The sequence below is a fragment of the Phocoena phocoena genome, chromosome 9 (genome assembly GCF_963924675.1).
Source record: "Phocoena phocoena chromosome 9, mPhoPho1.1, whole genome shotgun sequence".
Taxonomy (NCBI): domain Eukaryota; kingdom Metazoa; phylum Chordata; class Mammalia; order Artiodactyla; family Phocoenidae; genus Phocoena; species Phocoena phocoena.
Window position 1 is genome coordinate 41,541,590 of NC_089227.1, and position 27,090 is coordinate 41,568,679.

The 27,090-nt window shown below is 36.1% G+C and overlaps 1 protein-coding gene and 1 pseudogene across 2 annotated transcripts in view; both read left to right on the forward strand.

Annotated features, from left to right (window-relative positions):
• THSD7A (thrombospondin type 1 domain containing 7A) overlaps window positions 1-27,090 on the forward strand; it is a 449,328-nt gene that overhangs the window by 389,966 nt on the left and 32,272 nt on the right. The window contains exons 12-16 of the mRNA XM_065883756.1: window positions 4,007-4,201; window positions 5,670-5,933; window positions 22,130-22,308; window positions 24,923-24,928; window positions 26,571-26,704. Coding sequence (XP_065739828.1) covers window positions 4,007-4,201; window positions 5,670-5,933; window positions 22,130-22,308; window positions 24,923-24,928; window positions 26,571-26,704 — 778 coding nt within the window. The remainder of the gene's footprint in view (window positions 1-4,006; window positions 4,202-5,669; window positions 5,934-22,129; window positions 22,309-24,922; window positions 24,929-26,570; window positions 26,705-27,090) is intronic.
• LOC136128483 (large ribosomal subunit protein eL22 pseudogene) lies at window positions 13,278-13,700 on the forward strand (annotated as a pseudogene). Its single transcript, XR_010656205.1, has one exon. The product of XR_010656205.1 is annotated as a large ribosomal subunit protein eL22 pseudogene (transcript).

The following is a 27,090-nucleotide window of genomic DNA, read 5'->3' on the forward strand; positions in this document are numbered from 1 at the left end:
CATCTGCCACTCCTCATACCCTTAAAGAGAGATTTTGCTGGAGTATTGTAAAGCAACTCCCAGGTAAGATATACATCATCCATAAATACCTAATATTTTTAAACATAGCAAGAGTACTATTATAACACTGAACAAAATTGAATAATTCATTTCATGTCTAATATTCATACCACGTTTAATTTTCCCCCGTTGTCTCAAAAATGCCTGTTTACAATCAGTTTGTTCAAATCAGGGTTCATAAACGTCTCCACATTGCATTTGGCTAGAATATTTCTTCAGTCACTTTTGAACTAACAATTTGAGCTCCCTTTTTCAGAGCATTTATTTGTTGAAGAAACTGGCTTTCTTGCTCATCTTTCCAACATTCCCTCAGTATTGATGGGCTGAGCTTGCCTAGCTTAATTTATAAGTAAGCCACAAAGTAGTCATATGAATGTCTCCTAGGTTTTCAGCCTGCTGGAAGTAGCCTGTCCGTGACCCTTAACTTCTGTGCTTCATATAAATAAAATAAAATTTAAATAAAACAGATGGATATAATCAGCATAGTGTTAAAGATGGAATTTTACTTTAAAATAATTATTTTGATCTATGCCGACCTCACTAAGAAGCTTTCATGGTAATTCATCCATAGGGCAACATGGGTTTTGGCCCTTCTTCCTAACAAGGCCTCAGCCCAAAGAAAAGTTGCATAATCATTATACACAAGATTTGCATCCTGCACCTGTAAATACAAATACAATTGTCTGGGTATGTGTAGCTTTCTGGTGTGCAAGGAAACCATGCTTAGGATGACGCATCTTTTCTACAGTTAAAACCACCCTGGTTTCAGTGTCTTAAAAATGATTTTTAAGATTTATAAAGTTGAGAGACCAGATGGTTTCCTTTCCAAACATTTATGTTTTCTTCACCCTAATAGCAGGAAGTTCATTTGAGATTACATCCCTGTGTTTGAATTGTTGTATTTCCTCCAAGTCAGAATAGAAACAAGTTGAGATGTGTGATAAACTTCAATATATTGTACAAATGGTACCGTTGCTACTTGTTTGGATCACACTGCATGAGTAATTCACTCCAGGTACTCTGTCTAAATGCTCAGATAAGGGGAGTGACGTGCTGAGTGGGTTTCTGAGTACAGATCTGGGAATTTTACACATCGTTTCTTTTCGCCTACTTGAGATACTTTTTGAGATTTTACGTACTGCAGGTATATAGGCTTTAGATTTATGTAAATGGTGTGGATTTGCACAGAAGAAATTCGTTTCTGGAATTGTATTGATAGTGGTTCTACTTTATTTTATTTTGGTTTTTTGGTGTCCCTTAATGTGACGATGGTTGGAGCAATTATGAAATAAAATTTATAAAAGAGAACCTTAGAGAGAAAACCTTAATGGAGAACTTAAGGCAATTTCATTTAGTTTAAAAGATTTCTAGTCAAGTCTCTATTTCAGAGAATCAAATTGGAATGCTTAGATAAAGGTAGGCTTATTTCAAAGAACATAAATTTAATTTTGTAGTTTTCTTTCAGTTATAAACAGTGTGACCCTCTTCATAGCTTAGAGTTCTGATGGTCAAATTTCTTATTTTCCAAATTAATCATTCTTGAGGTTCCTACATATTCTGATCAGTAAAAGCCTCATATTTTCCTCTTTATCCATCCTTCCTCTTGCGCATCCTTGGGCAACTTTGCCCACAAACTATCAGAGCTTACTATGTATAAACTGTTTAAGCAAGTGTAGAGAGAATTGCAAAATCACGTCAGCTTATTAATATACTGCATTTTATGGATTCCTCCTACACCAATCCACAGATAACATTCTTCCAAGCTACACGGATGCTGTTTTTGGTCCACTCCTTGTACTCCAAGTTTAAGCTCCCCTTAGTTCATTCCTACACACTCAGCCTTTATTTCCCAAAGCTTGGCACAGTGCCAGGGAGATTGGGGTACCAAAGGACCTTCAGTTTTAGTAACAAGTCTCAGGTCAACATATCCTAGTGACTCGAATACTCAGGCTCATAGGCCTTAAGTTTGAATGTGCATAAGGATCGTCTGAGCAACTTGAAAATAAATGCATTTTCCTTGACCTCACACACAGAGATCTCATTCAGGAGCTCCGGAATGAATCTAAGAATCTTCAACTTTAACAGCATTCCAGGTGTTTCAGTTGCCAGTGGAAATACACTACCTACTGCTGCGTGTTTGAATCATCAGGGAACTTTAAAAAGATGTTAATGCCTGGGACCCTGTCCTCAACCAATTAAATCAGAAGGTTGGAGTCTAGCAAGGGCATAGACATTTTTCCAAAAGCTATCGAGGTGATTATCATCTGCAGCTTGATTTGAGAGCCTCTACCTTACGCTGGTCTGCTAACCACAGTGCACCAGACAACTCCTCTCCCAAGTGGTGAGAGTCTCTTTGGAGCACTTAATAATTTTTCCTGTCACATAACCTTCCTAAAAGCTCCCACAGTCCACTCAACCAGGTTTTCATATCTGTAAAATTCAGGGACCACTGTCTAGTCATACAAATTGGCTCTTCCACTGTTGTGCGTATTAAATGAAGAGATACCTATAGCTAAGAAATAGGTGAGTTTTCACCTACATTTGTGCAATTATGTAACTTTTCCTATAGCAGTTGCGACAAGTTGTGTTCACCTACACAGAGAAAGGCTTCCTTTGCTAAAATTGTTAAATCTTTTTACACACCCCATCACACAGTCCTATACTACTGGGTGTTAAGTTTTAGTGTACAGATCCAGTGAGTCTTGTCCAACCTGGGGCCCCGTGTGCCCTAACTGTAATTTAGGATCAAAATGCCAGGCTCCTTCATCTTAGTTTCATGATGATAGAATTCTGAGCAGGGCAGAGACCAGCTGCAGTGTCAGCCTAGACCACAAACCTGAAAGTGCCATGTGAGTCAGTCTGACTGGGCCATTTAAGCTAGTTCAATGAAGACTTAACTTCAGGACCGAGGTCTAAATGTTTCATCTGCTTCCTCAATAAAAAAAATGAAGTATTTCTAAAACCAACAGTGGGAAATGGCTGAGGGAGAAACAGGACTTAAACATCACTTACTCTTTTTCATTAAGACCTGTTACCTTTAAGCAATTCTACATTTATGTTCAATACATAATAAAACTATGACTTGGTTTAAAAAATTCAGTAGAGCAATGTCTTGGGGAAAATAATATATATAAGCCAAAATTATTAGACTATTTTTGGAAAGTCCATACTGTAATTGTTGGAAATGTCAATTATGATGTGATAGATTAAGATTGCTAAAAGTTTTTGTCTTCATTTTAAATTCATGGTTGTTCTTTGTGCGTGTGAAGAATTTGTACAGGGAAGTGGGGAACTTTGACACCGCCTCCTCCCATTAACTACTAACCACTTCAAAGCCATCACAACAAACTTTGAGCGTAATTTAAAAAAGAAAAACATGCTTTCTATGCAAATGGAGCTTCACAAGTTTCATAAGTGTTCTCTCTCCACCCAAACCTTCCAACCAATTTGCTGCCATTAAGACCCTTCTGTATAGAAATCCCAGAGTGGACAACGGTATGAAAACAACTATTAAAGGTATGGGGTGTCTCCCAGCACCACCATGAATATGTTTAGTTCAACATAAGCTATGATCAGAACCCATGTATTATTTATTTGTCTCTTAATTCATTTCTAAGTATATTCCACATGTGACTTGAAATCCTTAATAGCATCTAATAAAAACTGCTAAGTGTGTGTGTGTGTGCGTGCGCGCGTGTGTGTGTCTGTGTGTGTGTGTGTGTGTGTGTGTGTGTGTCTGAGGGTTATCTGTTATTTTAAAAATCCTATAGGATCAATTTAATGACTACTGTGATTACTAAAAACACTCCTACCAGATTTCTGCTGCAAATAAAGAATTAAAAGAGGACTCCTTTGACTGAGTAAGAAATGTTAGGTTAACTCCTAAATTACAGAGTAATTACAGACATTCAGATTCATGATAAACAGCTTTTTGCTTTTCCTTTAGCCATTACTTGTCGAAAGCAAGATGGTGGACAGGCTGGTATCCATGAGTGTCTCCGGTATGCAGGCCCCGTGCCAGCCCTCACCCAAGCCTGCCAGATCCCCTGCCAAGATGACTGTCAGTTTACCAGCTGGTCCAAGTTTTCTTCATGCAGTGGAGACTGTGGTGCGGTTAGGACCAGAAAGCGTACCATTGTTGGTAAGAATAATTGGGATGCCAAAGCCAACACTTGTCAAGGCAGAAAAACACAGTAAAAAGTCAGGCCAAGATAGTTCTGACAATGTATTTGGAAAATGCACAGATATGCGTTATTATTGTTATACTAACACATAATACGACAATGGATTCAGAGCCGTATTTTGATGTAAGTTGGCAGTGACAGATGCATTATGTACCTTTAGTAGAACAAAAAAGTAGCCTTGAAAACTGAACTCTGTCTCCCTATACAATACGCGGTAGATTAATATTTGGTTTAAACATGTACCTTTGGTGGATTACCTACAGACAGTGAAGTACTTGGAGAAAAGTTTTTTAGGAACATGGGGAAAGGTTGCCACTTCACTTTCTTAAGCCATTCTCACTGTCAGCCTCAGATTATCCTTCATATCCTAGATGAGAAATATGACATTAATTCTGTACCTGAAAACACATTTTAGAAGATAGTCACAATGACAAAAAGCTGTAATATAACGAGCAGGAACAGGAGCCATCATATTGAACTAAACTCTGATGCACTCAAAAATATTGTCAGTGGCAAAAGAAACCTAAAAATATTGGTGCTAGTAGAGTATTCAGAATTTAAAGTTGTAAAATGATCCAGCTGTCATAATGAAAACTGTTGAAAATTATATAAGGCAGCTTATGAAAGTTAGAGATAAATATATGTAAAACATATGTAATTAGTTACATGCAGTATAATTAAAAGTATATAACATATCTGACATAATATAAATTATGATCTAATTAAAATAATGATATTTTTCAGGCACATATTACTGTTATACTCAAGGTCTTTTTATTTTAAAAGGGAATTTATTTCGATTTATTCACAAACCATTTCTAATATTTTTATTGTGATATTAAATATCTTAATTTTGATTATTATTATTTCCTACATTAATCACCAAGTATGTCAAAGTGATTATTTTTCAGAAATACTGAAAGATGCAAAATCACAATCAGAAAAGTAAACGCAAAAACCTCACTTTCTGAATCGTAATCCTGTATAACTAAACCATCTATTCGGACTTAACAAAAGAGTTACTTAACTGTGCAGGTCAGTGCAGTGACTCTCTCTCTCCATTTCATTTTTTTGCACATGTTATAAAGGAGAGAACTGTACAGTTACCTCAAACTCCCCAGTCAGTGAAAGCATATGATCATTTGAGAGGATTTTAATCATTTTGAGGAGTGTAAAATTCAGCACAACAGTTAGTGCCTTATTCAAAATGGGCTATTTTTAAGTGAGAAAATAAGAGAAATTTCACTCTGCAAAGCACCCAGAGCTAACAAAAGCCTACATAGAAAGCACTACAGAGGGGGAAAATAGCATTTATTTATAGGCTACTGTTGAATACGGTTAAAAATAAAGGATGTTTAGGAAAGGAGAAAACTTAGGGATGCTTGATATTAATGATGATATTTTCCAACTTAATTTTCTCCACAGGAAAAAGTAAAAAGAAGGAAAAATGTAAAAATTCTCATTTGTACCCCCTGATTGAGACGCAGTATTGTCCCTGTGACAAGTATAATGCACAGCCTGTGGGGAACTGGTCAGACTGCATTTTGCCAGAGGGGAAAGTGGAAGTGTTGCTGGGAATGAAGGTACAAGGAGACATCAAGGAATGTGGCCAAGGATATCGTTACCAAGCAATGGCATGCTACGATCAAAATGGCAGGCTCGTGGAGACATCCAGATGTAACAGCCATGGTAATCCAACTTTTCTTCACTGTTATACATTTGCTGTCTTTGGGGGGGGAGGTAAAATGCAAGTGTATCAGAATGGAGAGAAATGAAAGTTTACAGGGGTGTGTTCTAAATGGAACCTTAGGGGCACCACTATGTATGTATTGCTATATCATTTATATGTAACAGGACATTCGGTGGCACTTGTCTTGTTGTCTAGAAGTTGGCAACTAAGTCCCAAAGTTGGTGATAAGGAAGCCTTACAGGTAGGTAAAAATAGTGCCAGAAACCTCCCTTGGGGCAGATCCAGAGTCTACTGATTAGGCTCAGCAATCCACACAAGTCCATGTACAGAAAAGGAGGGAGGAGAAGAGAAGACTGAATTTAATTTGAGAATAAAGTGTTAAACTAGACAGACTTTTAATAACCGAACTGGCAAGATATGCGACGTGCCTAAAATATCAAGTGGCAGAGGAGAAAGACTGAAAGCTGCAGTTGGTGAAAACTCAAACATCTCATTTATTCCTCATTAAGCTGAGATTGGCCCAAACAAACAAAACTAGAGAAAGGTACATACACTTTGGAAACTTTTGATTTCCAAACAAACAAAAAATCAAAAAGAAGCTAAAGTACTGTGACAATAATTGAATTGCCCAAAGTTTATAAAGAGTGGTTTTGACCAGAGTATGCAGTGAACTCTTTCATTCTACATCATAATATAGTCAGCCTTAAGCAGTATTTCTTCATTCTTTTATGTTAATATATCTGTCCTTTTATTATGGAATAAGATCAGTTTACCGTGCGTCAGCCTGAATCATGGATGTCACATATTTGCAAACACTGAACAGTGATTCTCCTCTCTTCATGGGGGTGGCCTAACAAAGATAAGTTAAATTACTGGGAGAGAGGGTTACCCTCCAACCTTGCTGAAGTAACTTCTGCAGTTGGAACAGTGCTCCTCTATTTTTATTATATGGTTCAGAAAACAACATGAACTAATAGGACCATCTCACATATGTAAACCATTATGGGGTATCATGGTGACACATTTATGGAATCTCTTAAATCTGTCCCCAAAACAGTTTCCAAAAACCGTGACTTTTATTTTTTACCTTATCTCATAATTACTGTTTTATCAAAGTCTAGTGATATAAGCCCCCATTGTAAGAGTCCATTATGTTGAAGTTCTAGATATAAGTATTTTGCATGCATGCATTGCTATGTTTAAGATTATTCCATGCATTTAGAACAATAACTAAAAAGAGTTTAGTAAGCCTTGAAAAACTTCTGTAAGAGTAATTGAGTTTTTTATTCTCTATATCAAATAACATAGGTGCTATTAATTAGATACCAGGAAAAATGTAAATGCACTTCGCATTCTGAGCTGATATAATAATGTAGAAGATCATAGTTAGTCATTAAAATGTAAGAGTGAAGATCGCTTTCAAAATGTTTCTCCTGAAATGTAGCATGTAAGTGTTTGCTCACATTTTAAATTGTTATGCTTAGTGAATCACCAAGATAATCATTTGTTTTTAACATAACCTTTGAGCTTTCAAAATGACTCATATATCCTCGCTTTTACCTTGACCTGTTAATTAGATGCATGAGAGCTTCAGTAAGACACTTAAGAGTCAATCTTATTTTTAGAAAAAAAAAAAAAACTTTAAAAATATCTTGTGACTCTCACGAAAATGTTTGATCCCTTGAAGAAAATAAAAGTACAGAAAAACTGAAATTGGCCAAAGGCAGTAGACTTTCTGCCTTAGCACTGTCAATTCAAAGCATGAAGAATTCAGTAGTGTATTCTAGAAGAAAAGCACATGTAGAAAAAAAGATGGGTCCCTGGCAGCACTGAACTTCATGGAGATTGTGAAAGAATCTAAGATGTTTAAGTGAACTGTTCCAGTTTAGTTCTTTGTGTCCATCCAACATCACTCCTTTCTCCTTTCTCCTTAAATCTGATCTAAGATGGATGTCTAATGGGATATTTTAGTGTCTACTAACATTTTTACTCAAAGTCTCAGGAAATTGAGTGTCTCTTGCCTGATTTGTTTGGAATTACTGCTGCTGTTCTGTCAGTGCCGATAGTGATAGTGGAGTGCTGTCACTTTGATGCTCTATCCTAGGCATGCGCTAACTTGCAGTTTCTATGAGCACTGCCTTTGCTCAGCCAAAGCAGCTTCCAGATGAATGGTGGGAATGGGGTTTAAAGTGGCTTTCAAGAAAGTCTCTTACACCTTTCAGTTTAAACATAAAATTGATCCCCACATGCATGCAGTACAAAGACACTAATCCCCTACCCTATTCAATAGTGGCCTTATGGCATTTCTACTTAATCTATGTTATCCATCTGTGGATCATATTATCAGTTATTATACTGATAAAACAGTTTGACTTTCATCAGCTTAAGTATATTATTTTAGGTCATTTCCCATGTGGTCACTTTTTTTTTTTTAATGTCTGAAACTCGAGGCACAATTCTATTGTGTCTGGAATTTCTCATAAGAATAGACTCTGTACTGAAAAGCAATATATCGATACAACAGAAATCAGATCTTAAAGTATACCTTGGGAGCCACGTAAGTGTTCATCCATCCTGATATATGGTATTAAATATAGTTCCTGCATAAATGTTGATATATAAATACATTTTTGGCATTTATCCTGATATCATAATACAAATTATGTATATTTACTTTTGGTATGAAATCTTGAATGGTGTCACTATTAGCAACAGATTATAAGTCATTAAAAAACCAAATTACACATTTTCTACTTACTGCTAGAATACTCTGAGATCTTAATTAATTGGTTCACTAGAAACTGATTGCCTTGGCACATAGTACTAGGTACTTCTCAAGTTAATCACTTCTAAAATTTCACAGAACAAGAGGTAGAATTTCTGGAACTTTTTTTTATTATATCATTTAATCTTGATATTTTAAAGAATGTTAGAGGTAACCTAGCTTATGCAAGGTGCACATATATAAGACTTTCATTTAAACATAAGTGATAGAATTTTATTATGCTGCCCCTCAATCCTACCCAGATCTCCCAAAAGCGCTTATTCTGCTCTACTTTTTGTATTTCAAAAGCATGTATCACTCTATAACATACCATATAATTTACTCATTTATTGTATTTATTATTTATGTTTTATCCTGTACAAAAATGTAGATTGATGAGGGTATCTTGGACTACTTTATTCACTCATGTATCCCAAGCACCTAGAACAGTAGTAGGTGCTCAGTAAATATTTGTAGAATGAATGAATGAGTGAAGAGGTGGAGAGAATTTTTGTAGCTGTATTTGATCCACAATCAGGCTTGGACATTTCCTTTTTTCCAGACGGTGTCCTTCCCTCTGTGTCACAGTTCTGGAATATAATCAAACAGATCATTGAGAACAACTAAGATCTTTGGAATAAACTATATACATGCCACAAACTTTCTATATGATATTCATCAAATATTTATGCTTCTCTCCTCCTACTAATTGGTAGGTAGAAGAAATAATAGTCACACACCCATTCCACTGAATTAGTCCAGTAATATCGATATTGGTAAGTCTCTTCACTCCAGTTTAAAGCTTATTGTTCAGAATTGCCTGCTTTGTACAACACCAGATTTGGACAACAGCTTAATCTCTTGGTTTATATTAGTAATTGTGACAACTTGCTTTTTCCCAGCCTGTGTTTACAGCTTTAATTGGGAGTATGGAATGTTCATTTAATTCTCTTTGTGTCCACTCATCTTTCCTTGAGAAAATAAGGAATAACATTTCTATTAGATTTATCTCAAAGGAACATTTTGAAGGCAAATTGGATAAAGTGTAAAAATGTCAGATGCTGAAGTCTTGAGCTCTTTGAGTTACATAATTCCTTCCAGACACTTCTCTTCAGTCTTTACTCTCAGCAAATTTGTCTTTGCTGTTCCTTATAGGGAGTTTAAGCCATAATGTACTATCAATAGATATTCTAAAATTGAACTTAATTTTATTTGTGATATTTTATCATCTGTTAATATCAAGTAAGCAGAAAGGCCTATCTGATATGACTGTTCTTCCTGAGCCCCTGCTGTTTAGTATACATAGGTCTCCTATCGCCTAAAAGTAATATGTTGCTTTGATACCTATCAAATACCAATTTGGAGAATCCGTGAGGAAACTCAAGAATCAGCTATTTGGTTAGATTACTTGTTTTCCTAAAGGGCCAGATAGCAAATATTTCAGGCTCTGCAGGCTAAAAAGTCTCTGTAACAACTACCCAATTCTGCAGTTATAGAATGAAAGCAGCCATAGACAATATATGAGTGAATTACACAATTATGTTCCAGTAAAACTTTATTTACAAAAACAGGCTGTCAGCCTGTGCTGTCATTTGCCAACTAGGATTTAAACCCTTCTTACTCAGAAAGCCATCTACAGAGAAGCAGCATAGGCATCACAGAAAAACCATTGGAAATGCAAAATTCAACCTACACTGCAGACCTGCTGAATGGGAATCTGCATTCTGACAAGATCCCCAGGGGGTTCTATAACACATTTAAAGTTTAAGACTACTTCTCTGGGTCATGCAGACACTCACAGGGTTTGGTAGGGATCATAAGCTTTATTAACCTTGGTGTGAAAGACCTGTGAAGATCATTTCCTAGAGGATCACAGTGTGATGCTGTATTAGGCAAAATATCTCACAGGAGATAGTTCACTTGCTTACCCGTTGTGGGCAAGAGAACATTAGGGAACTTTTGAAATTTGCAAAGATGTGTCTTTATAAAGTGAATGCCTGTGTAGGTATGATTTTGAAAACAGAATGAGTCTATAGGATCTTCTGTGGAAAGGATATTGGCAAGTTAATGATTGCCCTGAGGAAAGTTTTTTGGTTCGGATAGAGAAATAAGAGAGACCTCTGGGTTTATTTACTGCTCTATTCATAAGCAGAATACAATATTATATTGAAGTGTTGTGTGCATTTGACTTTGTGCACTCAGTATTCATGATCCAATGACTCTAAAATTCTCAGTACTTTGTACTGCCATTTGACCATCATGCTGGCATTTAAACAGCTGTACTACTTATTGTAGGTCACATTACATCCTTTTAATTATTTCAGTTTGTCTTTTAACTGTAGTCACTATTGAATTGTTCAGCATAGTTTGTCTAATGCCTTATTAGTGCAAGATTAATTTCCCTTTAACATTAAGTTTTAAATATAATGATTTATATTAATTCTTCCAAGCTTTCTCTCTTTGCCTATAGTATGTTTATGAATGATATTACAGAGAACCTTCTGAACATTAATGAATGGCTTTATCAGTTGGTTTTCTAAGCATCTGTAGGATTCAAAGCATGCCCATTAAAATTTGATATTTTGTAAAACCCTTGCTGGCACTCAAAGTCTTTCTTACAGGTTGTGTCATAGGTAGTTTGCACTACAGCACTAAGTATTTAAAAAGAAAGCTCTACAAATTTTACAAGTGAAACAAAAGCTTTTTAATAAAATATTTTCATATTATAACTATAGCTGACCCTTATATGGCAGCATTTAACATCACTGCCTAATAGCCTAAGCGATCTACATCCTATTTCACCAGCCTCCCGAAGTTATGATGTGGATGATTTTAAAGCGGGTATCATGTTTAAATGATATCCCTTGATGTTGTAAGGAACTGTAAATACCAGATGCTGCCTTATTCAGTCATAAATTCTAGTATACATGCCACAGGTGTGGGGTTTTTTTCTATTAGAATTTACAGGAACAAAAAAAGACCATCAACAAAACTTAGAAAAGGAATACATCCTGGGTGTATTTGTGGTACAAGTGCCCAACTGAATTTTTTAAAATTCAGAGAGTACTCAATCTACAAGTAGATTTTAGTTCAAGAGCATGTACTTTTAAGACATTGTGGAACTCAGGGTACATCTGATAAAAATAATTATGAATATGAGGAGAGTAGATTCTGAGGATAACCTACATGACCACTCAACCATAATATACCTGGAATGTATTCCTTTTTGTAATGGGATATCATCTTTATAGAAGATGATATAAGTTTAATATTAGAGATTAATTAGAAACAAGATTGAGTGAGAAATTGTGCCCTATCATAGTGGATGCTTGTATTTGAGGAAGAGCATGTTTAATTAGACCAGGGAGAAAAGGCAATAGAGTTTTGTAAATAAGCTGAAATGGAGTTCTGATTTCTCTGAAAAGCTTTTTCAGTTGGTGGTATTTTTTTTTAATGTCTAATTCATTTCAGAATTTAAATCTTTCATTTGATAGTACAGACGAAGCTAGTGTTGCTTTTGCAGTCATCATTCACAATTGAGATCTTTTTCCTTTCAAATGTAAAAGACAGGCAGGGAGTGAGGAACAGACTTTTCCTGAAGTAGCAGTTGCAAGTTTAAAGAACCAGGGAAATAAAGAAGGGGCTATTGTGGATATGTGGGTACAAAAAGAAAGCAGGTGTCTAGGGTCGAATTTAAATAAGGTGTGGATACCAGCATTATTTTCTAACAGGATCCCTGAAGGGGGACTATAGAGGTGATGAGGGAGACTTTCCTTGGAAATTTTCCTGCAGCTACTATCGTGTCGTGTGTGATGGAAAAACATCTGGTGTTATCATTTGATTCTGTGTGCTCCATGTCACCGAGACCTCAACTCATCTGTTACTTACTTACAAGGTTTTCAAACTGGGCTCCATGGAGCCCCTCAGGCCAGGCTGTCAAACATAGCCTCCAGAATATCCCATACACCTACTGGGCTTTCAAGCTTTTTAGGAAGAAAGTGTTTCACTGCTTAAGATAAATTTAACTGCCAAGAACAATTCATTATTTGCAACAGCAACAAAAAAATTTGTTTATCTTTGCCTTTATCAACAAGTTCTGCTATTATGTTTTACTCCACATCCTTTCTATTGGTCTCTGACCCCGTTTTCCCCTTAATGCCTTAGAGGAAGGATAACACTAATTTCAGTGAAATGGCTAGGCGTGGTAATCTTGCTGATATCTATGATAATGTTATTGACATAATCACAGAGTTGTTCATTACCTGTGTCACAAGGTTTCATAATTCATAAAGATACTGAACCTCATATAGATTCCTGTTACATTAATGTCCTGCAATCCAAAATAATTGTAAAGCTCTCTGTCCCGTTAGTAGAGTTTAGTCTCATTCTTAAAACATAGGTCTTAAAACATAGGTCTTTTTCTACTTCAAAGCATCATCAAAATGGTCATGTAGTGAGTAAAGCTTATGCATAAGGAATTTTCTTTGGTAAATGCATGAAGAAGGCACTATATATTAGACATAAGCCATATCAATGGGCTCGAAAAGTAACCTGACCCTTTTCTGCCTCCGCTGCGGCGATGGCGCCAGTGAAAAAGCTTGTGGTGAAGGGGGGCAAAAAAAAGAAGCAGGTCCTGAAGTTTACTCTTGACTGTACCCATCCTGTAGAAGATGGAATCATGGATGCGGCCAATTTTGAGCAGTTTCTTCAGGAAAGAATCAAAGTGAATGGAAAAGCTGGGAATCTCGGAGGAGGTATTGTAACAATCGAAAGAAGCAAAAGCAAGATCACTGTAACTTCCGAGGTGCCTTTTTCCAAAAGGTATTTGAAATATCTCACCAAAAAATATTTGCAGAAGAATAATCTCCGTGATTGGTTATGCGTAGTTGCTAACAGCAAAGAAAGTTACGAATTACGTTACTTCCAGATGAATCAAGATGAAGAAGAGGATTTAAACTCAGTTGTCTGGAGTATTTTGTATGAATTCTTAAATAAAATTTAGGAAACAAACAAAAAAAAGTAACCTGAGAGCACACCAACACATTTGTGGACATTTTAAAGTTAAATTTGAAAGGAAGATCTTTACTTGTAGTTACTCTTCATGTTTATCCCATTTCTTCGTAGTCGCATTGAAGGCCAATTTAGCCCTTACAGGAGATTTTAGTTAATTTACAGAAAACAAAATGGTCTTTTAAAATAGTCATTAAAAAAATGTCAGGAAGTTTATCTGCATAAGTTTCCTCTCCATTTGCCATAGGTTTGACCTTTAATGCTTTAAAACTTTAAAGTATAAAATAATTTAAAAAGAAACTTTCTTAAGTTTGGGGGTTTTGTTTGTTGACTTTTGCATTTTTTTCCATATCTGGAAATGGACATAAAAGGCCTGATTAAACATTAAAACTCTGTACAGCTCAAAACATGAATCCAGTTTTAATGCATTATAATTACAACATATCATGATGATCTGTTGATCTTTTTCTCACTGGTCCAGTGAGATGCTATAGGAAAAAGTTAATAAGCATAGACTGCAGTGTCTGAGTTATTCTCCTAGAGATTCACAGTTCGTATCAGAAAAAAAAAAAAAAAAAGAAGGAAAGCTTGGGGTGAAGAGACCTGCTTAACGCAACAATTTTCCAACTTATTTGACCACAGAATGCTTTTTATAAAAATTATGTTTAACACTTACTAGAATCCAGCAAACTAGTGTTTAAAGATTATCCTTTGGAAATACTTCAGTGTCAGTATATGATTCTTGTTGACTGAAAGAACAGTGCCCTGCATTGGATCAAGTTAAAAAAAAAATCACTCTACTAAATTTCAAAGTTAATTTATTTCCCGTTATTTCATAATCTGAACACTCCATCAAATATGATGTTTATATTGCTGACAAAGCCCTACTTCCAAAGTGGGTTCTTAGAACGTTTTTCTGATTTTTAATATTAGTTAATATTTTAATATTAGTTAAAGTTATAAATGTTAAATTTGGGATGAAACGTCCATAAATGCCTTAATGTATGTAATTATTCCCAAAGTTTTAATTTGGTTGAATAAGTAAACTATAGACACGGGCTCTTTCATAAATAAGTTTACTTCCTTTTTTAATAAAATATACATCTGAAAGTAGAATGCAATTCTGACACTAACCACCTGGATTTGGGCCAAACTTCACAGGTTAGGGGGCTCAGTCCTCTACAAGACTGCTCTCACTTCAGACACTAGCTGTGCACTTTCAGGGTCCCCAGGTCAACCTCACTTCTGACCAGCTGGCTACAGATTTGGGGATTCCTACTACCCCCTCAGGTTCAACAATTCACTGGGACGATTCAGAGAACTGAGGAAAGCACCATTACAATTACAGTTTTATTATAGCAAAAGGATAAAAATCAGAACCAGTTGATAGAAGAGACACATAGACGAGGGCTGGGAAGGTCCCAAACACAAGGCGTCCATGTTGTCTCCCCATGGAGCTAGGAGGCATCACCCTCTTGGCCCATGGATGTGCTTTACCAGCCTGAGCTTCTTTATCCAGAGCTTTCTGGAGGGTCGTGTTATGTAGGCATCAGTTGAATCATTGACCACACAGTTGAACTCAATCCCCTCTCCCTAGAGTTTGGGAGGATATCAAGTGGCTTAAAGTCCCAACCTTTTAAACACATGGTTGGTCTTTGGTTTGGTGGTATAATCATACCCCTTCCTTAGACATCTTCTTATCATAATTTCACATGTAGTCCAAGAGGCCCAACAAGAATAACAAAGATACTCCTATCACTCAGGAAATTTCAGGGCTTAGAGGCTGCCTCCCAGGAATCAGGGAAACAGACCAGCCAAAGTCTTTGTTATACAGCAGAGAGTTTTAGAGTTTGCTATAAGAAATGGCCTTGATGGTGAACTCGTACATAGGTATGCTACCTGAATCTGAAGGTGCCTAGTCATTGGGTAATCTCCCAGTATTGGAATAGCAACAGCTACAAAATCCCACAGCAATTAAAACTAATGTTGAGGGCTTCCCTGGTGGCGCAGTGGTTAAGAATCCACCTGACAATGCAGGGGACACAGGTTCGAGCCCTGGTCCGAGAAGATCACACATGCGACGGAGCAACTAAGCCCATGTGCCACAACTACTGAGCCTACGCTCTAGAGCCCGTGAGCCACAGCTACCGATCTCTCGTGCCACAACTACTGAAGCCTGTGCACCTAGAGCCTGTGCTCTGCAATGGGAGAAGCCACCACAATGAGAAGCCCATGCACGACATTGAAGAATAGCCCCCGCTCACCACAACTGGAGAAAGCCTGCGTGCAGCAGCAAAGACCCAACGCAGCCAAAAGTAAAAAATAAATAAAATTATTTAAAAAAAAACAATGTTGAAATTTTCTGAGAAAATCTGTATTTAGCAGATATGAAGAGATACGCCTTCATATGTATAAAAAACAAATAAATATAAATGAAATAGCATTTCATTGCGGTTACATAAATTTACCTGAACACTTCACTATGAAAATTTTGATTGCCCAGTGTTGATTCATAACTTTTTATACATTGAATATAAGAATCTGGGTAGAACAGTCGATTATAGGAGTTTGGATATATACAGAGTAGTTTAGTTTCAGCAGCTTTTCAAGTTATCAGTTCTTAATATATAATTACAAAAGAGTATTCTGTTCATTTTGAAAATATTTTTAAATGATATTTTTCAGTATTTTCAAATCCACAGGGACCACAGCAGATAAAGTTCTAGCTAAGTGTTCTCATTCACGATTGCAGTCATGTGCATATAACACACATTTAAGTAGGAGAGATTTTTCAGGTCTCTTTTGAGATTAATCTAGATGTTTCAGATAGAGTGCCAGCGTTGCTCATTCACACAGCTGTAAATCAGAACCAACCAATATTTTCCACGTGCTTTCAACATGAATTCTTTAATCTATCAACAGTGCACCTTTCAACAGCACAATATAGTAATCGTGAGGGTTTCTGAAAGCTACTTTATCTGCACATTTATAATTCAAATGAATGAGGTGACTGGATATATGGCAAAGGCAGTAAGTCCTCTGGTTGCCACATAAAGCCTGCTAGTGTTCTGTATTCATTTCAACCTGAAAGCAGCCATCAGAATAGATATAGATACAAAAAATACAACCAGAAGCCACGAGTTTGATTTTTCCATGTGTCAGGTTCAGTATTGAGCTACTAAAGGTTTTTTTATTTTTTTTTGCGGTACGCGGTCCTCTCACTGTTGTGGCCTCTCCCGTTGCGGAGCACAGGCTCTGGATGCGCAGGCTCAGCGGCCACGGCTCACGGGCCCAGCCGCTCCGCGGCATGTGGGATCCTCCCGGACCGGGGCACGAACCCGTGTCCCCTGCATCGGCAGGCGGACTCTCAACCACTGTGCCACCAGGGAAGCCTGCTACTAAAGTTTTAACACCCTAATTGTGAAGTCGTTTATTTTATTCCAGCATTCCTCAGGAGCCATAAATTGCTACAAGATGCCAGCAGTTTATTTAGCCTTAAAACGCTTCAAATGTTTCTGTCTTCTATCCCCCATGATTGTTTGGCGTTAATCGCCCTCACAAATGATCTTAGCAGAGAAGACAGGGGAATGCTTATCTAGCCGTTCACTAGTAGCATTAAGGGTTTTAATGGTACTAGATAAACCTGACAGGCAGTTATTGAATGTTGTTACACACTAGAAGATTAAAATGGAATGCTAAGCATGATACTCTTTTGCAGTTTTGTCTTTATCTCAGTGCCTAATTTGTACCTTTCAACAATTTAATAGATTGAGTTTTATTTGAGAGACGTCCTCTGGAATACTCTATTGGAAGATCCAACATAAAAATTTTATATCTGCTTACTTGAAAATACAGTGTGATTTGAATCAGACTAAAGTCAGACATGACATATTTCACCAATGCCGTAGTACTTCAACAGATAAAATGGAAAGAAAGAATTTCCATTTATCTGTTACTCTGAAGTAGTGACATGAAAACTCATGTGATTCTATTTTCAACTATAATTACTGAATAACAAAAAGGTTAGAGGTTTACTTTTGCAGTCATTTTGATCTTTAGCAAGGTGGAAAATGCAATTTTAGAAATATTTCAATAATTTATTACCTTCGAAATACTAGTGTCCTTTAACTAAGCTATTGATAATATTTGGAAATAGTTGGGATTTCTTCTTAATTCATTGTCTTTTACAAACATTAAATAATCTGGTTACAGATGGCATTCATTTGGAAATGACTTTAGACATTTGTACAGTTTGATTCCATTTCTTAAACTATTCCTATGAAACACAAATTATTACTGGCCCTATCAGGAGTTACATTTTTAAGTGTCGCACACTTTATAGATTTATTTACTGGCTGTGTTGATTGAAAAGGAGAATGTGATTTGAAACATATTTTAACTCAAAATAGTGAGCTGGGCTTGTTTTCCCACCTCAAACCATACTTAAAGTCAAAGTATGAGCTTTAAGTAGGTCATGGTAATCTGTTTGAAGAACAGTTATGCTTTTCAAAATTTTGGTAAACACTATTGTAAAGTACTTTTTCAATTCTCTATTGGACTTCCCTCTGATTATCATCAATACTCCATTAACATCTTCTTTCTGTCTTCAGTATCTCACAGCTGGCAAAGCCCCGGCTGACACATCTGCCCCCTTAAAGATTCTCTGAGACTAATTCCCACTTTTGAGCATTCTTTCATTGTATCCTGCTCTTCATACCAAATTCATGATCCCATCTTTTAAAAAAAGTTTTATTTTATACTTACAATTTGCTGATATAATGTACATATCCTCTGAGGCATCAAATTCACTCCTAGGAATATGCCTAACAGAAATGCGTATGTATGTTCACCAAGAGACATGTTCTAGAATGTTCATAGCAGTACAGTTGATAATAGCTTGCCATTGAAAAATACCCAAATGCTCACACACAATAGAATGAATTAAAAAAACATAATATAGTCACACAGTAGAGTACTATACATTAATTAGAATGAATAACCTTCAACAGCATGCAACAGTATGGATGAATCTCACATCACAACGTAGGGTGAAAGAAGGCTAGCACACATGGGTATGTGCTGTATGATTCCATTTACATAAATTTTTTTAAAGTAAAACAGTTCTAGATTGTAAGAAATCAGGGTAGTAGTTGCCCATGTGAGAAGAGGTAGTGATTGGAAGGCAACACAAAAGAGGGTTCTGGAGTAGTGTGGGTTTCATGCATGTGTTCAGTGAACTTTATACTTTTGAAAGATACACTTTTGTGTATCAAGACTACAATAAGTTTAAAACAGGTGTTGTGTGTATTTGACAAAAATATAGAAGATAATATAGAGAGAAATATACCACAAAACTACTTCTCACCCAGATTTTGCTGATTCTTCCTGTGTCTTACAACAGAGTTCCTTAATTTCAGTCCTACACACACACACACACACACACACACACACACACACACACAAATAAGTACAAGTAAAACTGGTGAAACTTGAATAAACTCAATGGATTGTATCAGTCTCAGTATCTGGGTTGAAATTATACTTTAGTTACCATTGTAGGAAACTGGGGAAAGTATGCAGGGGACCGCTCTATATTATTTCTTACAAATATATGTGTCTACAATTAACTTAGTAAGAAAATTTTCAATTAAAAAGAGAGGGAGTGATGAATAAACACAAAAAAATATATTAATTTCCAAAACTCAGGCACTATCCCAAAGGAACTCTATTATAATGTCTGGGGTTGCCAGAAACCTGTACTTTTAACATGTGTTCCAGGTAATGTATAAAGCAAGGCTAGGATATACTATGTAGTAAGTTGGCTAGCTTTTTAACACTGTATCAAGTCAGGACACTTTGGGCACAAGCTTATAGATTAGATCTGTCATACTGGTTTTTAGGTGGTCTTATTTCACTGTAATAAAAGAAATCAGTGTTTGTTGGCTCTCTTTTAAATCTGCCTAGAATAAAAAGATAAAATACTTAGGAATAAGTTTACGAAAAGAAGTACAAGACATACACTAAACACTACAAAACATCCCTGAAAGAAATTAAAGAATACCTAAATAAATGGAAAGAAATTCCATGTACCTGGATTGTTAAGATAGCAATACTCCCAAATTGACCAAACTATTCAACACAATTCCTATCAAAATCTGCCATTTGGGGCAAAAATTGACAAGCTGATTCAAAGATGTATGTGGAAATGTAAGGGACCCAAAACTTTCTTGGAAGAAAAAGAACAAAGGAGGACTCAGACTTCCTGATTTCAAAACGTACTACAAAGTGACAGTAATCAAGACAGTGTGGTGCTGGTATAGAGATCAGTGGAGTGATATTTAGAATCCAGATATAAACCCTTACATTTATAGTCAACTGATTATCAACAAGGGTACAAAAACAATTCACTGTAGAAAAAATAGTATTTTCCACAAATGGGCCTGGGGTAACCTGGTAATCACATACAAAGGAATGAAATTGGACTGCCTATGTTTTAACATATACAAAAATAACTCAGAATGAATCATATACTTAAGTATAAGAACTAAAACTATAAAACTCTTAGAAGAAAAAAATGGGTGTAAATCTTTATGTCCTTAGATTAGATAATGGTTTCCTAGATAGGACATCAAAGCACAAGCAACCGAAGTAAAAATAGATAAATTGGACTTCATTAACATTTAAAACTTTTTTTCTTCAAAGGACACTAAAATAAAAAAGACATAATAAGTTTTGACAAGTGTAGAAATTGGAACACTCATACCTTGCTAGTGTAATTGTAAAATGGCACAGTCACTTTGGAAAACAGTTTGGTACTTCAACAAAAAGTTAAATACACTCCAAGATATATACCCAAGAGAATTGAAAGCTTGTCCATACAGAAACTTGTACACAAATATTCACAGCATTATTCATAATATACAAAATGTGAAAACAATTAAAATGTCCATCAGCTGATGAAAGGATAAAAAAATATGATATATCTATACAATGGAATGCTATTTGGTCAATAAGAAGGAATGAAGTACTAACACATGCTATACCATAGAAAAATCCAGAAAACATTACATTAAATGAAAGAAGCCAATCATAAAACATAATGTTTGATTTCATTTTATAAATTGTTCAGAATAGGTGAATTCTTAGAGATATAAAGTAGATTAGTGGTTGCCAGGGAGGGGAAAATGGGAAATGACTGCTAATAGGTATAGGGTTTCTTTCTGTGGTAATGAAAATGTTCTGAAACTAGATGGTGGTCATGGTTGCATAACTCAGACTATATTAAAGACCAGAACGTGAGCTGATTTTTATAGTGTATAAATTGTGTCTCAATAAAATTTTTAAAAATCTACCTAGAGTTCCTAGTATAAGTTGTTTACATTATAATGATTTTCAAAATCGAATCTTTGATGTTGATGTAAAATGGTAAGAGCAGAGTGTTTTCTTGTTTCAAGAACAACCACTCCCCATAGTATGACAGACGACAACATTCAACTCTTGACCAGAGGAACTTTGCTCTTTCCACTTATTTGCCTTGAGAACAATAGTGATAAACTGGTACTGTGAAATGCCAAGTTGGTAGTGAGGGACCGGTCAAGGAAAATGCTCCCATTTCTCAAAAAAAATCTGTAGACTCTTAAGTTAATTGACTGTGTGATTTGATGGAATGAGTACTAGACTAGACCTCAGAAATCCTATCCCTATCTCTTACTGTGTGACCTTGCACTTGTCAGTTATCTCTCTGTATTTGTTTTCTTATCTGTCCAGTAGAGCATCAGTACATGCCCAATACATGTATAATATCTGCAAGAGAATCAAATGAATACAAGGTGTGAAGGTGCTTTGAAATTGACAGCACTATAAAAATATGAGGCATTGTTTATTTAACATCCTTCATTTTTCTTCCTCAGACTTGATTTTCAATGAAGGGGAACCATAAGGTGCTACGTTAAATGGTTCCTTTTGAATATTGGTTGAGAGGGTCTGGCTTTCTTCTTGAGGAAGAATGTTGCATGGACTCAGACACTTGAACTTGTGTGACATTAACAGATAGGATTTTATAGAAAACTGTTATAATTTTTTTAATGTATCAGTCTGGCCACATGAGAATGATATGGCAGCAGACAGGTTATTGTCAATTAAACATGAGCTGTCAGGAAGTCAGAAATGTTGAAATATGGTGAGCCTGAATCCTAAGCAGATCATATGACAGCTGCTCAGCTGTTATTTTAACAGAGTGACTGTATGTATGTGTTATTTTCCTGTAGAATTTAATTTGAGTCCCTAACGACAGAGACATCTCTGCATTTGCATGTAGCTGTCAAGTCAAACTTGGACCTTCTAAATGAGCTAGAATGGTGGGTAGTAATAGGCGAGTGACATATGGAGGAGATGGCTACTGTCTCATTTTCCTCCACTCAGGTTACATTGAAGAGGCCTGCATCATCCCCTGCCCCTCAGACTGCAAGCTCAGTGAGTGGTCCAATTGGTCACGCTGCAGCAAGTCCTGCGGGAGTGGCGTGAAGGTTCGGTCTAAATGGCTGCGTGAAAAACCCTATAATGGAGGAAGACCATGCCCGAAACTGGACCATGTCAACCAGGTATTTTCTACCATTGGGAATATTGTAAAATATTTTCTAGGTGCACAATAATCTATTTTTTTAATCCAAAATAGAGAAGAATAAATAATAGACCCTGAATAAGAAATTTGACCCACTTTATCTTTAGAATGCCTGAGTAAATTATTAAAACCCCAAATCAGATAGATGATCTCTGTATCCTCAAGAGATTTATTTAGTACACTGTATTACATGTATGTGCATATTAATATAATTCAATGGAAATAAAAATGAAATCTACTTTTGAAATACTGTTAAGGTATTAATCTGTTATTATACAATAATTTGTGCGCTGAGAGCAAGATTGTCTTTTTCTGATAGATCCGATAGACTCTCAGAAAAGACATCTCAATTACCAAGTATATAAATTAAAATCAAAGAAAGTATATGGGTTTGGGTCTAAAATTGGGAAATATATTCTGTACATTTACTTAAGTTTGTTCAATATGAAATATGTTAAGAAAAAAATATATATTGGACTTCCTTGGTGGCACAGTGCTTAAGAATCCGCCGGCCAATGCAGGGGACACGGGTTCGAGGCCTGGTCCAGGAAGATCCCACATGCCGTGGAGCAACTAAGCCCATGCGCCACAACTACTGAGCCCATGCTCTAAAGTCCGCGAGCCACAACTACTGAGCCCGCATGCCACAACTACTGAAGCCGGTGTGCCTAGAGTCCATGCTCTGCAACAAGAGAAGCCACCACAATGAGAAGCCCGTGAGAGGGCCGCAACGAAGAGTAGCCCCCACTCACTGCAGCTAGAGAAAGCCCACGCACAGCAACAAAGACCCAAAGCAACCAAAAATAAACATATATAAATAAAATAAATTTTAAAAAAAGAAAAAGAAATATAAAAATGGCATCAAAGTAACCGTATGTTAATCTATCAATTTGGTGATTGGCCTTTTCAATCTTATGTGGAACTTTCTTTGACTTCGGATGCACACCTTGTTAGCGGCAGTTCTCGTGTTCCATTGGAAATAAAATGTCTAATGGGGGGAATTGTGACTAGTTTAATGTAATATAAGATTCATCAGAGTTATTGCCATGTTTGGCCTACATGTGAATTAACAAAGAGTGAATTTCACACAATATGTGTAGGTATTAAGATGTATGTTTAAATTTAAGTCACAAATGAACCAATTCATATGTATGAACTAAACTTAAATATGTAGGTATGTTTCATACGCACATAGATTTTCTAATTTTAATCTCCAAACACACTGCTTACCCATATATTTGCCTTCCCAAATTAATCTAAATTTGTTCATCACAATAAAAGTAAATTATAGAGAAAATAAAAATAACTTTTGAATAAATCAATTAATGGCCAAGAAAGTGGAGAATTAAATTGCCTAGAAAGTACTCCAAAAGAATGTTGATTTTTTTCCCCCCAAAGAAAAATTGCTGAACTTGCCCTTAAATACAACTGAAGATGAATAATATACTGCACTGCTGCCATCTACTGGTAATCGAGTTTCTCTGTCCTAGTGAATAATTCCAAAGAAGAAAATGCATGACCCCGATTAAACAGAATAACTGAAATGTAATGTTTATAATACAAAAGAATATTATTCAACAAGTTTTGAAATCTTGAATTTCCAATAGTAAATTTAAATTTTAATAAATTTTTATCCATGATTCAAATAAATTCTACACATTTTCATACCTTTAGTGTGTATGTGAACAGCCAGATTTTAAAATGAGCTATGTTTGCCTTAACATTTTTTAAATAGTGAATTTGAAGAAGTTCAAATTGATTGTACCAAGTTGTCCTTGCTTAAAAACTCTTTAACCTAAGCCATTTCTCTGTCACTCTGATATAATCTAATGCAGAGTATAAGGACATCTGAGTATTTTTTTTCAGCCTACTGGTGGTATATTGAGATATGAACAATGGAAAATCAAAGCTAAAACAAGAAATAATAGATTCCTGAATCTTTGACTTTGAGCACAAATGTTCTACATTAAAAAATAGAAACTTCTAGGGATTTGTTAGTAAAATGTTAGGAAAGTAAAGAATATGCAAAGGTTTGTGTAAGTGTTGAAAATTGTAAATCATATAGATTTTTACTGCAGTTATATGTTCCTCAGGAATTAAGTCGTACTTTGCCTTGGAAATGATCTCTGAGGTTCCATTTTCCAGTTGAGGAAGCAAATCCCCATTTCCTCAGAAATATGGGTGGATGGATGGATTAAAATCAATATATCAGTCAGTCAATCAATCCATAGATAGTCCACTCACAATTTGAACCACAAGATATTTGCAGTCATATATTGATTCCCCATGATACGTATTTTGATGTCTACTCAGTTTGATTTCTTCATCCTGCCCATCAAATCCTTTCCTTAACTTGCTGTTTGCAATACTCATTTGTGTATCTTAATTTTAAACAGTAATAAGGAATTGGTTTTTCTCTTTTAAGGTCTAAGAAAGATGTTCTAATCATTTACCAAAAAAAAAAACCCCAGCTTTTATATATGGGTAATATTTGAAACTTAGAACATGAGTTCTTCTCATCAAATATACTTATTTCTGTTTAACTTATCTTTGTTTCTCTCTCTTTTCTTCATTCCTGGTGAACACTACTCCAGGCCCAGGTAAGAACTTTAAAACCTCATCGTTCATAATAGAGTGCTGTTTGTTTTCATTTTACTCCTGACATCAGAGAATGCATTTCTTTTCCTGCTATTTCTCTTATCTTTTATAGGGGAAAACATGTTTTCCATAAAATTTTTCTTCTGCAGCTATTCTCTTTGTTTTCCTAGCATATTACATGTGTTTTCTCATTTTACTCTCAGGGCCTAAGGTACAGGGATAGTGGAGAACAAGCATAATTCACCACCGTTGAAAAGGCAATGACCCCTCCTGTTAATGGTCGCATGCTTCTCGGAGAGGGAGAGGTGCAGGTGGGCTCAAAGCGGTAGCAGGGGGTGGCTCTGAACTGATTTGTATTCACTGCAGTGTAGGAGATTAAAATGAAAGCCATCAAAGGATTAGGAAAGGTGGCATTTTACCTTCAGTTGTTCCCTTCCCCACAACTTGTAGGGTAATATTTTACTAAATACTAAAATAGTATTTAGTCCTATTTTAATACAGCACCCAACGTGAAGGTGATAACTTAGGACAGTAATTACAGATTCTCACTCCAACAGTGCACGCTTTTTATTCCTATATGGAATAGGTCCACTTTATTCGCTTTACTTGGATGTTTAGTAAAACTAAAATTTGCACAAAAGAATGGCTCCAGAGGACTATTTAAATCTATATTTTCTGGAATTAAATAGTTATATGAAATATTCATGTTGTGTGTGTGTGTGTGTGTGTGTATGTAAAATAGGAAATAAGAGTTATCATAGACTTTGAAATGATTTTAAGAGAGACATTTTTCTTTAATGGTTGAGTCAGCTCTGTTGCAGTGGATTATGGTCCTTTTTTTCATTTATTTAGTCATTCTTCTTTCTCATTGAGAAAAGAGCATAATTGGTTCATTGTGCTAAAAATCCTGAAACAGCCAACCACACCACCCCAAACCTGGGGCTGCAAGCCTTTATGGGCACCAGAGCAGAGACAATTTGCTTTGTTTTATGTGGCCCTCACCGCTTTGTACCTGTGTAGTATGAGACCAATTTCAGACCTTGCTTCCAAGGTTTAGTTAGTTTTCAGATAGCTTTATTTCATATTATTTATCTTCTAATTTAGTTTCATATATGGAACACACACACAAAATTCTTATTGGTATACATACTTATTTGGAAAACAGGCCAAATTATACTTATTTGAAAACAGCTACTTTTATATGCTTACTTAATTCATTCTTTTATTTATTTATTCATCTTACTCAACAAATCTCTATAGAATGCCTGACATATGAGCAAGCACCCTGGGCTAAGTATTGAAGACACATGAAACTGTGAACAGGACATATGGCCCAGGACATTACAATACTATGTGGTATCACATAGTCAGTCTAGGAAAGTACGGAATGTGTCTGATGTGGTCCATGAGGTCCAATCTCCAGCTGCAATGTGATAGAGGAGCAGCACAATACAACACAGCCGTACCCTCCACTGCTAGAACTCTCAAGAGATCCTCTGTATTCCTGTTTTAGAATAATGAACAGTAAAGGAAAGGCTTCAGAGTAGCTAAACAAGAATATCAGGATAACTGTGATATGAAGTGTTCCCACTTACCTCATGGGGTTCCGTGAGGTGAGGTCATTGAGAACTGTGTGTGTTTCAGGTGTATGAGGTCGTCCCTTGCCACAGTGACTGCAGCCAGTACATATGGGTTACAGAGCCATGGAGCATCTGCAAGGTGACCTTTGTGAACATGCGGGACAACTGTGGAGAGGGCGTGCAAACCCGAAAAGTGAGGTAAGGCCAAGCCTAGTTACACAGAGAAGCAAAGGCACAGCCACCTCCCGATTTCTCATGTGCCAACATGAGCTTGCCCTCCTCCCAATCTCCCGAATGAAATTGTCTTCAATTTTATTTTTATGGCGTCTGTGTTCATAGAAAGCTCTAAAGGGATCTGCTTCCAGCAGCAGTGTATCATCGTCTGCCTTCTGATTTTAGGAAGCTTTGCTTCAAGGTACTCTTGCAGGGAAAGGGCTGCATATTGAATGCGAGGTGAATTAATGCAGCTTTTCCAACCCCAGTAACTTCTTCCTTAAAGGTCAAATAGATTTCTAACTGTATCTTAGTGATAATCTTTTGCAAACTCTTTGTCCTTTGTATCAAACTGGCTATCTTTTGAATAC